The sequence below is a fragment of the Heterodontus francisci genome, chromosome 10, assembly GCF_036365525.1.
Source record: "Heterodontus francisci isolate sHetFra1 chromosome 10, sHetFra1.hap1, whole genome shotgun sequence".
In the NCBI taxonomy this organism is placed as follows: Eukaryota; Metazoa; Chordata; class Chondrichthyes; order Heterodontiformes; family Heterodontidae; genus Heterodontus; species Heterodontus francisci.
In genome coordinates this window covers 12314579-12330794 of record NC_090380.1, presented here as the reverse complement: position 1 = coordinate 12330794, position 16216 = coordinate 12314579, and the positions used below count along the sequence as shown (strand labels likewise).

Genomic DNA, 16216 nt, shown 5'->3' with positions numbered 1-16216 from the left:
GTCCTGCTATCACATTCTTTACAATAGACTCTAGCATTTTCCCCATTACTGATGTAAGACGAACTGGTCTATAATTCCCTGTTTTTTCTCTTTCTCCTTTTTTAAACAGTGGGGTTACATTTGCCACCCTCCAGTCTGTAGGAACTGCTCCAGAGTCTATAGAATTTTGGATGATGACGACCAATGCATCCACTATTTCCAGGGCCACTTCCTTTAGTACTCTGGGATGTAGATTATCAAGCACTGGGGATTTGGCAGCCTTTAACCCTATTAATTTCCCTAGCACTATTTTTACTAATACTGATTTCCTTCAGTTCCTCCCTCTCATTGGACCCTTAGTTCCCCAACATTTCTGGGAAGTTATTTCTGTCCTCCTTTGTGAAGACAGAACCAAAGTATGTGTTTAATTGTTCTGCCATTTCTTTGCTCCCCATTATAATTATAGAAAGTCATGGCAAGTCATTGAGTTAAACAAGGTTGTTTCATTTCACTTCTGGCTTCTTTGCTGAAACTTGGCTTAAAGAAGGGCAGGAATGGAAACTCAACATTCCCAATTACAGGGTTTTCAGACAGGATAGAGATGAGGATAAAAAAGGGGAGGGATTGCAGTTTTGGTCAAAGAAACAGACACAGTTGTGAGGAGGGATGCTATGCTAGGACCATCAAATCAAGCCATATGGATTGAACTGAGAAACAAAAAAGGGGCAATCACACTGCTGGGAGTGTACTATAGACCCCCAAAAAGTGAGAGGGAGATAGAAGACCAATATGTAGGCAAATTGTTGAAAAGTGCAGTAACAATAGGGCAGTAATAAGTATGGGATTTCAAGCAATATTAACTGGGATAAATTCAATTTAAAAGGTACAGAGGGTGCAGAGTTCTTAAAACGTATGCAGAAGAACATGTTTTAGCCAGTACGTAGCAAGCCCAACAAGAGAGGGGCGGTTCTGAATTTAGTTTTAGGGAATAAATCTGGGCATGTGATAGAGCTATCAGTTGGAGAGCATTTTAGTGGTAGTGATCATAATTCAGTCAGATTTAAAGTAATTATGGAAAAGGACAAAGACAAAGCGTAAAGGTTTTAATTTGGGAAAATGTCAATTTTACTAAGCTGAGATGTGATTCGGCAAAAGTGGACTGGAAACAGCTACTTGAAGGCAAATCAGTGTCAAAGCAATGGGAGGCATTCAAGGAGGATATAGAGAGAGTTCAGAACAAATATGCTCCCACAACAGAAAATGGTGGGATTCACAAATCTAGACCACCACCTCCCCCCGCACCCCCCACCCCCCAGATGTTAAAGATCTCACAGGGTATAGGATAAGGCAAAAAAAAGCTTATGTCAGATGCAAAGAGGACAATATTGAAAATAGCTTGGAGGGGTATCACATTGCAGGGGTGAAATTAAAAAGCAAAGTAGGACCTCAAAGTAAAGGACCCTCAAGGCAAGAGTAATCATAACGTGTTGGAATTTCACATTCAGGTTGAGGTTGAGAAATTTGTGGCAATATCTAGTGTCTTAGACTTAAATAAAGGAAATTACAAGGGTATGAAGACGGAGTTGGCTAAAGTGGACTGGGAAAATAAGTTAAAATGTAAGACAGTAGAGAAGCAGTGGCAGACATTTAATGACCAACAAAGATATATTCTCAAAAACTCTCAACAAAGATATATTCCATTAAGAAAGAAAAACTCTATGAGAAGGATGCACCATCTGCGGCTAACTAAGGAAGTTGAGGGTGGTATCAATTGAAAGAAAAGGTGGACAATGCTGTGAAGATTATTGATAGGCCAGAAGATCGGGAAAAATTTAGAAACCAGCAGAGGATGGCTAAGAAAATAATAAAGAGGGAGAAATTAGAGTATGAGAGTAAACTAGAAAGAAATATAAAAACAGACAGTAAAAGCTTCTACAAATATATAAAAAGGAAGAGAGTAGCTAATCCCTTAGAGGATGAGACTGGGGAATTAATAATGTGAAATAAGGAAATGGCTGAGACTCTGAACAAATATTTTGTATCTGTCTTCACAGTAGAAGACACAAAAAGCATTCCAAGTATAATAGAAAATCAAGAGGCAAAAGTGAGGGAGGAACTTAAAACAATCACTATCACTAGAGAAAAAGTACCAGGAAATCTAATGGGACTAAAGGCTGACAAGTCCCCTGGACCTGATGCCGGCATCCTAGGGTCTTAAAAGAAGTGGCTACAGAGATACTGGATACATTGCTTGTAATCTTCCAAAATTCCCTAGATTCTGGAAAGGTCCCAGCAGATTGAAAAATCACAACACCTCTATTCAAGAAAGGAGGGAGGCAGAAATCAGGAAACAATGGGCCAGTTGGCCTAACATCTGTCATTGGGAAAATGCTAGATTCCATTATTAAGAAGTAGTACCAGGACATTTAGAAAATCATAATGCAAGCAGGCAGAGTCAGCATGGTTTTATGAAAGGCAAATCATGTTTAACAAATTCATTAGAGTTCTTTGAGGATGTAACATGGTGGATATAGGCGCATCAGTAGATGTAGTGTATTTGGATTTCCAAAAGGCATTTGAGAAGTTGCCACATAAAAGATTACTACACAAGATAGCAGCTCTTGCTGTTGGGTTAATATATTAGCATGGTTAGAGGATTAGCTAACTAACAGGAAACAGAGTGTCAGAATAAATGGGGCATTTTTAGGTTGGCAAACTTTAACTAGTGGAGATAATGGTGTAGTGGTAATGTCACTGAACTAGTAATCCAAAGGCCCAGGCGAATTCCCCAGGAACAGGGGTTTAAATCCCACGGCAGCTGGTGGAATTTAAATTCAAATAATTAATAAATTTAATATATTAATAAAAATCTGGAACTCAAATCTAGTCTCAGTAATGGTGCCACATCATAAAAACCCATCTGGTTCACTAATGTCCTTTAGAAAGGAAATCTGGCATCCTTACCTGGTCTGACCTACATATAATTCCAGATTGACTCTGAACTGCCCTCTGAAATGGCCTAGCAAGCCGCTCAGCTCCGGATCGCCTCTTCTGCGGAAGGCCTGCAGAATCTAGTACCAATTAGACACTTAAGTTAACAGCAGCAGGACTTCCACAGGATCAAGGACCCCCTTGATGTGGAGGTGGTAGCTACTGCCAGTGGAGCACCAACCCGTGGCCCAGGAGCAGCGGTGGACCCAGGGCACAGGTAAGGTCAGGGCAGTGGGGTTTCATGATGTGGGGTTGCAGAGGAGGTGGATGTAGGGTGGTCGGTATCAAGTGCAGGGGAGTGGCTACCAGCGGGCTCCCTCCTGCCTTCCTGATGCAGGGTTCCTCGTTCAGGCACTAAGTGCCTTTTAATGAGGGACCCCCACCAACACCAAAAGAATGAGAGGTGATCTTATTGAAACATATAAGATTCTGAGGGGGCTTGACAGGATGAGGGTGCTGAGAGGATGTTCCCCCTCATGGGGGAATCTAGAACTGGGGGCACAGTTTCAAAGTAAGGGGTTTCCCTTTTAAGGCAGAGATGAGGAGGAATTTCTTCTCTTAGAGGGTCGTTAGTGTTTGGAATTCTCTTCCCCAGACAGCACTCGAGGCTGGTCATTGAATATATTCAAGACAGTTAGATTTTTGATCTACAAGGGTGTCAAGGGCAGGGGGGCAGGCAGGAAACTGGAGTCAAGGCCACAATCAGATCGGCCATGATCTCTTTAAATGACGGAGCAGGCTTGAGGGGCCGAATGGCCTACTCCTGCTCCTATTTCTTATGACCTTATGAAAGCAAAGAGAGGGCATGGAAAATTATTGGCAAGATCAAGGAAAACCCAAAGATAAACACAAAGAGTAAAAGGATAACTAGGGAAGGAGTAGGGCTTAGAAACCAAAAAGGTAACGTGAGTGGACGCGCAAGATGTGGGCCTGATTCTTAATGAATACTTTATGTCTGTTTTCATAAAAAAGAGCAACATAGCAGACATTGTGGTTGAGGAGGTGTGTGAAATATTGGATGGGATAAACATATTGAAGGACAAAATAATAAGGTGTTTAGCATCCTTGAATGTGGATAAATCATCAGGCCCAGATGAAATGTATCCCAAGCTGCAAAGGGAAGCAAGGAAAGAAATAATGGAGACTCTGACCATCATTTTCCAATTCTCCCTGGCTACAGGCATAATGCCAGAGGACTGCCTCACTATTGTACCATAGTTTAAAAAGAGAGGAAGGGATTGTTCAAGTAATTATAGACCAGTCAGCCTAACCTCAATGGTGGGCAAATTATTGGAAAAAATTCTGAGGGATGGTATAAATCATCATTTAAAAGGGCATGAAGGGCAATCAGCATGTATTTCTTAAGGAAAGGTCGTGACTGAATAACTTGATTGAATTCTTTGAAGAAGCAACGAGGGTTAATGAGGACAGCATGTTTGATGTAGTCTACATGGATTTTAGCAAGGTTTTTGATAAGGTGCCACATGGCAGACTGCTCAGTAAATTAAAAGCCCAAGGGATCCAAGACAAAGTGACAAGTTGGATCCAGAATTGGCTCAGAGGCAGGAAGCAAAGGGTAATTGTCGATGGGTGTTTTTGTGTCTGGAAGGCTGATTCTAGTGGGGTCCTGCAGGTCTCAGAACTGGCTGCCTTATTGTTCATGGTGTATATCAATGATTTAGACTTAAATGTAGGCAGCATGATTAAGAAATTTGCAGATGATACAAAAATTGCCATATGGTTGATAGTGAAGAAGAAAGCTGTAGACTGCAAGAAGATATCAATGGACTGGTCGGTGGGTGGAACAGTGGCCAATGGAATTCAAGCTGAAAAAGTGTCAGGTAATGCATTTGGGGAGGACAGACAAGACAAGAAAATACACAATGATAGTATTTTGCAAATTGTAGAGGAACAGAGAGATCTTGGAGTGTCTACAGATCCCTGAAGGTTGCAGGACAGGTAGATAAGGTGGTCAAGAAGGCATATGGGATACGCTCCTTTATTGCCAAGGCCTAGAATATAACAGCAGGGAGGTTATGTTAGGAATCTATAAAACACGAGTTAGACTGCAGCTAGATAACTGCGTACAGTTCTGGTTACCGCATTACAGGAAGGATGTGATCACACTAGAGAGGGTACAGAGGAGATTTACGACAATGTTGCCAGGAATGGAGAATTTTAGCTAAGTTGGAGTTGTTTTCTATGAAACAGAGGAAACTAAGGGGAAATGTAATTGATGTGCATAAAATTAGGAGGGGGCGAGATAGAGTGGAGAGGAAGACCCGATTTCCCTTAGCACTGAGGTCAATAACCAGGAGGCATAGATTTAAAGTAATTGGTAGAAGGATTAGAGGGGAGTTGAGGAATACTTTTTTCATCCAGAGGGTGGTGGGGTTCGGGAACTCTGCCTAAAAGGGTGGTGGAAGCAGAAACCCTCATCGCATTTAAAAAAAAACACTTGGATATGCTGTTGAGGTGCTGTAATCTATAGGGCTATGGACAAAGAGCTGGAAGATGGGATTAGACTGGATAGCTCTTTTTTGGCCCGCACAGACATGTTGGGCCGAATGGCCTCCTTTTCTGTCATAAATCTTTGTATGTTTCTAATTATTTTAATTTTATGTAATTTGGTTATCAACCCTACTCTCCGTGGAAACAGTTTTTCTATCAAATCACCTCAGAATTCTGAGCGCATCCATCAACTCTTCACTGCTTCTACTATATGGAGAACAGTTGCAGTTTGTCTAGTCTCTGCAGATAACTGAAACCTCTCGTCCCTAATACCATTCTAGTAAATCTGCTCTGCACCCTCTACAAGGCCTTAATGCCCTTTCTAAAGTTTGGTTCCCATAATTGGACACAATTCTTCAGCTCAGGTCAAACCAATAATTTACAAAGTTTAGTATAGCAAGCCTTTTGTTAAAAGTCTTGAAACATCACAAATTGCAATTGAACACTACTGTTTGGATCTAAGCGTGTTCCACTGGGCATATCGAAGGTCATTGACCCTTGGTATCTTTGGCCAGAAAGATCCGAGATCCCTTGTGACTGTCAAAATGGGAGTGGGGGAATCACATGCCCGTTTGGTTTAAGGGAAATTGTGCATTCATTGTCTCCAATTTTCCCCTGCAATGCACCACCAGTTTTCTAATAAGCTGCTTAATTGAAGGCAAGGCCCTGTAGGTTGCATAAAGCCCATAAAAAATCCATCTATAAGAAGGTACAGCACAGTAACTGGACAAATTGCAAAAGACAAGGCTGAAGCATTTGTATCCATCTTCAGCCAGAACTGCCGAGTGGATGATCCATTTCAGCCTCCTTCTGAGGTCCTCAGCACCACAGATGCCAGTGTTCAGCCAATCAGACTTACTACACGTGATATCAAGAAATGGCTGAAGGCACTGGATACTGCAAAGGCTATGGCCCCTGACAATATTCCAACAATAGTACTGAAGACATGTGCTCCAGAACTAGCTGTGCCCCTAGCCAAGCTGTTCAGTACAGCTAGAATAATGAAATCAACCCGGCAATGTGGAAAATTGCCCAAGTACGTCCTGTACATAAAAGGCAGGGCAAATCTGACCCGGCCAATTACCGCCCTATCAGTCTATTCTCGATCATCAGCAAAGTGATGGAGGGGGTTGTTGACAGTGCTATCAAGTGGCATTTGCTCAGCAATAACTTCTCACTGACGCTCAGTTTGGTTTCTGTCAAGGCTACTCAGTTCCTGACCTCATTACAGCCTTTGTCCAAATATGGACAAAAGAGCTGAACTCCAGAGGTGAGGTGAGACTGACTGCCCTTGACATCAAGGCAGCATTTGACTGAGTATGGCATCAAGGAGCCCTAGCAAAACTGAAGTCAATGGGAATCAGGGGGAAAACCCTCCACTGGTTGGAGTCATACTAGCACAAAGAAAGATGGTTTCAGTTGTTGGAGGTCAATCATCTCAGTCCCAGGACATCACTGCAGGAGTTCCTCAGGGTAGTGTCCTAGGCCTAACTATCTTCAGCTGCTTCATTAATGACCTTCCCTCCATCATAAGGTCAGAAGTGGGGATTTTCACTGATGATTGCACAATGTTTAGCACCATTCGTGGCTCCCCAGATATTGAAGCAGCTCGTGCTCAGATGCAGCAAGACCTGGACAACATCTAGGCTTGGGCTGACATGTGGCAAGAAACATTCGTGCCACACAAGTGTCAGGCAATGACCATCTCAAACAAGAGAGAATCTAACCATTTCCACTTGACATTCAATGGCATTATCATCACTGAATCCCCACTATCAACAACCAGGAGGGTACCATTGACCAGAAACTGAACTGGAGTAGCCACATAAATGCTGTGGCTGCAAGAGCAGATCAGAGGCTGGGAATTCTGCGGTAACTCACCTCCTATCTCCTCAAAGCCCGTCCATCATCGACAAGGCACAAGTCAGGAGTGTGATGGAACACTCTCCACTTGCCTGGATGGGTACAGCTCCAACAATATTCACGAAGCTCGACACCATCCAGGACAAAGCAGCCAGCTTGATTGGCACTCCATCCACCATCTTTAACATTCACTCCCTTCACCACTGCGCACAGTGGCAGCAGTGTGTACCAGCTACAAGATGCACTGCAGCAACTCACCAAGGCTCCTTCGACAGCATCTTCCAAACTCATGACTTCTACGGCCTAGAAGGACACGGCAGCAGATGCATGGGAACGCCAACACCTGCCAGTTCTCCTCCAAGCCACACATTATCCTGACTTGGAATTATATCGCCATTCCTTCACTGTCACTGGGTCAAAATCCTGGAACTCCCTTCCTAACAGCACTGTGGGTGTACCTACACAACATGGACTGCAGCGGTTCAAGAAGGCAGCTCACCACCACCTTCTCAAGGGCAATTAGGGATGGGTAATAAATGCTGGCCTAGTCAGTGACACCGACATCCCATGAATGAATAAAAAAAATTAATTGAGTTTACCTGCCTGAAAGATAAATCTGACATATTCCCAGCCATACCTTTCCACACAGACTGATCATTTCCAGTTGCACTAAATCTCAGTTTAATCAAATACTTCTTGAAATATTTTATTCAACACTTACAAATGACATTTGTTCCTGGAGCCTACATGTTATAAATTATTGAAATAAAATGACTGGAGTTAGGAGCACTGACAGTTTCCACTTGATATGCGCTGTTTCTATCTACTATAGAGTAAGAGGTGCAGGAAAATCCACATGTATTACATGTGATAGAACAAAGAACAAAGAACAGGCCATTCGGCCCTCCAAGCCTGCGCCGATCTTGATGCCTGCCGAAACTAACACCTTCTGCACTTCCGGGGCCCATATCCCTCTATTCCCTTCCTATTCATGTATTTGTCAAGATGTCTCTTAAACGTCGCTATCATATCTGCTTCCACCACCTCCCCTGGCAGCAAGTTCCAGGCACTCACCACCCTGTGTGTAAAAAAAACTTGCCTCGCACATCCCCTCTAAACTTTGCCCCTCGCACCTTAAACCTATGTCCTCTAGTAACTGACTCTTCCACCCTGGGAAAAAGCTTCTGACTATCCACTCTGTCCATGCCGCTCATAACTTTGTAAACCTCTTATCATGTCACCCCTCCACCTCCGTCGTTCCAGTGAAAACAATCCGAGTTTTTCCAACCTCTCCTCATAGCTAATGCCCTCCAGACCAGGCAACATCCTGGTAAACCTCCTCTGTACCCTCTCCAAAGCCTCCACGTCCTTCTGGTAGTGTGGCGACCAGAATTGCATGCAATATTCTAAGTGTGGCCTAACTAAGGTTCTGTACAGCTGCAACATGACTTGTCAATTTTTATATTCTATGCCCCGACCGATGAAGGCAAGCATGCCATATGCCTTCTTGATGATGCTCAGCTATTGTATAGTTATGAAGCTACAACAATCTAAGCAGTTCAGTGGTCACTACTGAAAGTACCTGATGAATCTCTCACCTTCTGAAGTGTATTCATGTCCTTACTGGGTCCATAAAGCTGAGTATCCAGTGCTTGGACATAGACATCTGATACACTGTCAGAGAAAACTGACAACAGCAAATCGCGTTGGTCATTATCTGTATACAAGGCAGGTTGTATCTGAAACTGTGAATCACAATCAGATCAGCTTCAAAATACCATATATAAAGTAAGTTTAACTGAAATCGCAGGGTGGGAAATCTAGGGATTGGAAGGAATGCTGGTTACACACCCTTCCCAATATTACTCCTCACTTATCTCAAAGGAGATTAAAGTCAGGCACAGGGGGTGGGTGGGTAAAACCAGTGTTGAAACTGATCCCGTCAGTTTCCCAAAGGGACAAGTCTGGCACCACATATGAGCTCAGATTTATAAAAAAGCAAAAAGAAATACTTCCAATTAGATAGCGCCTTTCACGGCCTCATGAAGTGCCAAGGCACTTTACAGCCAATGAAGTACTTCTAAAGTGTAGTCGCTGTTGCAATGTAGGAAAGGTAACTGCCAATTTGTGTACAGCAAGTTTCCCCAAAAACCAATATGATAATGGCCAGACAATCTGTTTTAGTGATGTTGGTTGGAGGAGTAAAATTGGCCAGGACACGAGGAGATATCCCCTTCTCTTCCAAATAATGTCGTGGGATCTATAAAGCCCATCTGAGAGCTTTGACAGGGTCTCAGTTTAACATCTCATCTGAAGACGGTAATCGCAGGAAATGGGAATAACTTTAACCTAACTCAGCTGGCAGGAAGCCAACGCAATTGGGTGGCATGCCAGGTTTGCACCCCAACCAATATAATTCACCACTGATCAAAGAAAGAGCAATTGTCTCATGCCTTAAAACATCTGTTGATTATTGACAGAGATTACAAAGTTCAGCGCTTTCCATAGCTCATGATAAGAACATGCATCATCAAAGGACTTTCAGAACCCCAAAACGTTCAAAATGCATCACAAACCTTTGAATTGCAATGATTCTCCACCTCCACTCGCACCGAGTCTGAGACGATGTTTTTTTTGTTATTAATATTTATAATGTAATAGGCAACAATGCGGAAATAAGGCACCATATCCTTTGTGATCATGATTGAAAATGAAGTGTTGGCGGACCTCCTAATTCTCTCGAAATGCAGCAATTTTCCTTTGTTGAGCACCTAGAATATTAAATATCTGTGATATCTGAGCACTGTCACATACCAAATGCATTTTCAAAATTGAACAATATAAAGTTTCCTACAATATCACTTTACAGACACTAACATAAAAAGGTATTTGATTTAATTGAATTTCAGGTTACTTTTTCTATGTGATAACTTCTTTTTCTTTTTAACTAACCTTTAACCTTCAGTACTAGATTTATTCAATCATTTAATGTAAGAATGAATTCATCTGGATCATTTCTAAATGATGCATCAAAAAAAGAAATTCTTTCCAGTGGAAGCTTTCAGAACAACTTCAATAAGTGTGAGTCCTGTCCATCAATAAATCTGACTGAGCCATTTACACCCTTGCATATAGATGAATCTATGCATTTATCTTCTTGTTTGTTTACCTTTCTGTCTATATGTAACTATAATGGGTATAGTAGCATAGAGGTTGTGTTACTGGACTGGTAGTCCAGAGGCCTGCCCCAATGATCCACAGACATCCACCATGACAGTTGGAGTACTTAAATAAATCTGGAATTAAAAATCTGGTAACAGTTTGTTCTAAAAAGCCACCTGGTTCACTAGGGAAGAAAATCTACTGTCCTTGCCTATATGTGACTCCAAACCCACAGCAATATAGATGCCTTTAAGCTAACCTCGGAAATGGCCTAATAAGCCACTCAGACACATCAAGATAGCTCACCACCAACACCTGATGAGCAATAAAGGCAGACCTTGCCAGCAATGCCCACATCCAATGAATAAAAAAAAATACCTATCTTATTCATCTTGTATTTCTTTCCTGAATTGTTTAACACGTCCATTTTAAATAAAACCAAGAAAGGACCTGCAGGCATATCGGCGTTCATTCTATTGGATGATGCAACCAGGTGCATCATTCTGCCCATTCACTAGCAATGCTACTTAGACAAAGGGAAAAAGAAGTAGCTATTACCAATTTCAGGAATAGCTCTGAAAAATTCCTTTCAGAAACCAGAAGGCAAGGGGGCAAGCTGAAGGAAGCGTTGGTTACGCATCCACTAACACCAAATCTATTTAACATCTTCCCCTTGAATCTCCATTGGACCATGTCACTGTCCTTAATCTATCACCACTCTGTGATCCCTTACACCCTCATCCAACCTTTTGTCTTTTTAATTTTGACCTTGTATGAAGACGACTGTTATTCAATGTATTCATGAACATCGACACAAATATATAATTTAGGACACAATCAGGAATGTCGTTCCTTGGCCATTAGTTATAACATGTTCCTGCACTACCTTTGGGCAGACCTCTTTGTTTGTTATTGATATTCTCCGAAATATCTTTATAGTTACCTCCCATATTCTATTTATACTTTCTATAATCCAAATGCCATGAAATGTTTTGGCTCCCCTGCTTTTTTTTTGCTTTTCTCACTTACGTACATCATAGTATCCTAATCTGGGAATCAGAACTTTAATTACATTTCACTTCTTGTTTTTGTCAGCCCTGGTTTCTGCAGCATAGATTACATTAGATTTTGCCTTACTCCGGCAATACACCCCAATTGGTCTCAAGATATCATCAGATTATTAGTAGGCTGCAGTTTTGTACAAAAAAAGGGAATTTTTTTCCCCCATAGTCTTTCAACAAAGCAGGTCTGGGACTCAACATCAAAACAGTTACTAAATCAGTTTGGAGAAGTCACAGACCATCTTGATGTGTGATTATCATGCTAGAGATTGTATGCAACCTGTTTGTTCCTTAAATAAAGCATAATAATTTTCTGACTATTTGAAACTTATGTTGTTTATGCAAATTCTGGACAACTGACACATATGGTGGGGTGTGTGTGATTTCAACCTAACATGCCATTGGGAAACTGACCAAATCAGATGTAACACTGATTGTTCACTCCTGATTTTACCTTCCAGTGAAGTTACTGCAGAGTAACATTGACGGGGGGGGACTATAAATCTGAATCCCATGGGTTTCCCACCCTTTGAGTTTGATTACAATTGATCTTAACTGAAAGAAAGGAACATGGCCTGCATAGGGTGGCACAGTGGTTAGCACCACAGCTCCAGCAACCCGGGTTCGGTTCTGGGTACTGCCTGTGTGGAGTTTGCAAGTTCTCCCTGTGATTGCGTGGGTTTCTGCCGGGTGCTCCGGTTGCCTCCCACAGCCAAAGACTTGCAGGTTGATAAGTAAATTAGCCATTGTAAATTGCCCCTAATGTAGGTAGGTGGTAGGAGAATGGTGGAGATGTGGTAGGGAATACGGGATTAATGTAGGATTAGTGTATAAATGGGTGGTTGTTGGTTGGCACAGACTCGGTGAGCTGAAGGGCCTGTTTCAGTGCTGTATCTCTCTATGACTCTCTCTCTCTATAAAGTAGGCATGGGCATTGAAATAGTTGTCATAATACCGTATGCACTCATTTGGTTCCCAGAAACAGTTCAGTGTAGAAAAACCACAGCACAATGCACTTTAATCTAGATTCCTATTTAATTAATCTAGATTCCTATCTGAGTGGAGGAAGATTAAAAACTTCATTAATTTACCATATAGTAAAAGTAATTAACACTGCTAATATCTAACTGACTGAAAGCTGACAATGTCACATAGATGATGTCTCCAGGATATAGCAGAGCATTTGGCACATCTATATATAGGTACATCTGATTGCTGGATTGGCATTTGATTGCTATGTCAGTCTTTGCTTGAGTTCCATTGGCTGTATTTCCAGCAATGGCCTAAGGAGATAAAACAGACAGATAAATAGAACAAAATATCACACGTGTAGTATTATAGGCAGAAAAAGCAATTTTGTCTGTCTTCCACCTGCTGGCCGAGTTCAATTGCATCCAACCCCCTGAACTCATCAGAATCAGTACACGCTGATGCATTGTGAGAATCAACAACCACAACAACAACTGGTACTTATAGAGCACCTGTAACAGAACAAAACATCCCGAGGCACTTCACAGGAGCATTATAAAGCAAAATATGCCACCAAGCAACAGAAAGAGATATTAGGGCCAATGACCAAAAGTTTGGTTAAAGAGGTTCATTTTAAGGGCTATCTTAAAGGACAGAAGTGAGGTGGAGAGACAGAAAGGTTTAGGAAGGCAATTCTAGAGCTTAGGGCCCAGGCAACTGAAGGCACGGCCACCAATAGTGGGGCGATTAAAATCGGGGACACTCAAGAGGTCAGAATTAGAGGAGTGTAGATATCTTGGAGGGTTGTGGGGCTGGAGGAGATTAGAGAGATAGGGAGGGGCGAAGCTATGATGGGATTTGAATACAAGGATGAGAATTTTAAAATTGAGGTGTTGCTTAACTGGGAGCCAACATAGGTCAGGGAGGACAGGGAACCATAAAATGTTTTTGAAAACATATTCTCACCGTAATATATATATCACTCGCATTTTCAGGAACATTTAAGGAGAGACTCAGTTCACCGATATTGTCAGTAAATCCTCTCTGAGTAGCTTGTATTGTTTTTTCCTCTGAGATAATTATTTCAATTTTGATTGGCACTTCAGCGACAGGAGAACCATCCGGGTAGGTTACTAATGCCTGTAAAACAGCATGCAACAATGACGAGTTAGGTTCTTTCTCCATCAAAGCAATCTTCCTTCCATTAAAAACAAGTTTGTTGGGTATAAATTGGTCTGGGATGGCAGCATTAAAGTGGTGATATTACATAGTCCTTTATTTAAACAGAGGCCCCATTTTCCCTCTCAGGTGGATGTAAAAGATCCCATGGCAATATTCTGAAGCAGAGCGGGAGAGTTCTCGCTGGTGTCCCGGCCAATAATTATCCCTCAACTAACATCATTAAAACAGGTTACCCGGTCATTGGCACATTGCGGCTTGTGTGATCTTGCTGTGTGCAAATTGGCTGCTGTGTTACCCAGTGACTACACTTCAACAGTACTTCTTGACTGTAAAGTGCTTTGGGACATCCACAGGTCATGAAAGGTGCTATATAAATGCAGGTCTTTCTTTTCCCAATTAAGGTCGATGGAACTGAATTTCGGGCAGGGACTATAACAGGTGGTCGATATGATAACACCCATTTTCGGCTAGCACCCCAGAGGAATTTGGAAGGACATCAAAAACCAAACTGAAACTTTGCTTGCCATTCGATAGCTTCAATTACGCGGTTAACTTTTTATTCAAAAGATTATTTGTTTCAAAATTTGGCTGCTGCCAACAGCAATGCTTCATCGAATATTGCACACAGTCTCTTTGCTGCCCGGTAAGAGAAACGAATTCCAGGGAATATACTAGTCACGCCATTCTGTGAGTACAAGCCTAGATTTCATTGGGACACACTGATGTTGAAAGGTATTCTCGGACCTATTGCTGCCACTAGAACTCACATACATGCTGCACTGAACACAGTCGCACAAGGAGAGAAGTGAAATGGCGAGACTGAAGGCTATCTGTGTTATCTGAATAGTTTTAACATTGGGATGTTCTGTTCATGCCTCAGATGCAAAGGAGATCACAGCCATGGTGAGGCACATTTATCTCCTCCATTTAGTAAATGGGCTATCAACGGAATAATCAGCTATGAATGTAGAGGATTGTCTTGTTTCTCAGAATCTATCTATTCAATCTAAGTAGAACCGGAATCTCTTCAACCCATGCCCTCTCTCCATCTCTCTATTTATCTCTCTCTCTCTTTCATGCACAGAAGCACAAACACAAAGGGTGTGAAAATGAACTTGGCCTGGGATGTAAAATTGGTAGAATCGCTCATTGTACCACAAGTCTGATATTCAGTTTAGCTGAAGTCAGTGGAACCAAAGATGGGGCGGGGCCTCTCAAGGGTACCTGATGCAATATCGCCTGTTTTGCATCCCTGCCTGTGTCCAATTTCACCCCCAGCAATTTCATTATGAATTTATACATACCAGAATCCGAAAAGGAGCTCCAGTCATAAAGTAGCGTTTTGTCTTTGTCAGGTTAATAGTATAAGGTAGAACCTTTGTTATGTTCTTTGCTACGTCCCTGTTCTTTTCTTCCTTGTAACCTACATAGTGCGACACAAAAATGTTTTCATTTGTTGATTAATTAAAACAAACAGCACTGCCACTGGAGTTTTTTTTTAAGATCTCCATGGCATGGCCCAGTAGGCTTGGCACACTCTATCGGCATACGTACTTGGGTCTGTACAAGTTATATCAGTAAGACAAAACAAACCAAAGAACAAAAGTAATTTAAAAATAACAGGCAGCGAGCTGAAAAGAGAAATAAATAAAAACAATGCACCAATTGGATAGTTAAGGTGAATAGTATAGATGCATTTAAAGGGAAGCTAGGTGAACTCATGAGGGAGAAAGAACAGGATATGTTGATGGAGTTAAATGAACAGGGCAGGGGTGGAGGAGGCTCATGCAGGGTATGACTGTTTGGGATGAATGGTCTGTTTCTGTACTGCAAATACTATGTAATTCTATGTAAACAGCAACAAAGTCAAACCAAAAAGACAAACAAATACAATTCGACTTCATTTAAAAAACAAAGAGCCAAACACCTTTATGAATCAAAATCCTGAAAGCCTGAAAGTCAGTTGAAAGTGCAGCCGGTGCAGTGATGATGTTGGATTTCAGCTGCTATGAGTGCCATGTGGGCAGCAGCCCTGTTTATATTTACATATGTTTCAGAATTTGAATACACTATCCACTGCCTCTCTGGGAGTTATGGGGAATCTATCACCATGTGAACCACAGTCTTAAATGCCAGATTGAGATTGCAATCTCAATAGTTCTAACTTTTGGAGTTGTTAGTAAAAGTTTGATGGGAACAGTAAAATCAGACAAGCCAGATATTGTGCCAGTCAATATATGAGGACTTTTGATAGAGTAAAGAAGAAGAACCTGTTTCCACTGGCAGGAGGATCAGTAACTAGAGGACACAGATTTAATATAATTAGTAAAACGAACCAGAGGGGAAATAAGAGCAGCAACTTGTTATGATCTGGAAAACACTGCCTGAAACAGTGATGGAGGCAGATTCAATAGTAACTTTCAGAAGGGAATTGGATAACTGCTTGAAAAGGAAAAATTTGCATAGCTATAAGGAACAAACAGGGGGAGCAAGACTAA

The 16216-nt window shown here is 41.7% G+C and overlaps 1 protein-coding gene across 1 annotated transcript in view; it reads right to left on the bottom strand.

The window, feature by feature from the left end:
• The window catches only part of LOC137374292 (complement C3-like), a 71820-nt gene that overhangs the window by 19544 nt on the left and 36060 nt on the right, over positions 1–16216 (bottom strand). Inside the window, exons 7-11 of the mRNA XM_068040107.1 lie at positions 15023–15141; positions 13503–13676; positions 12659–12850; positions 9921–10115; positions 8943–9089 (exon numbers count right to left, since the gene is read on the bottom strand). Of these exons, the coding sequence (XP_067896208.1) occupies positions 8943–9089; positions 9921–10115; positions 12659–12850; positions 13503–13676; positions 15023–15141 (827 nt within the window). The remainder of the gene's footprint in view (positions 1–8942; positions 9090–9920; positions 10116–12658; positions 12851–13502; positions 13677–15022; positions 15142–16216) is intronic.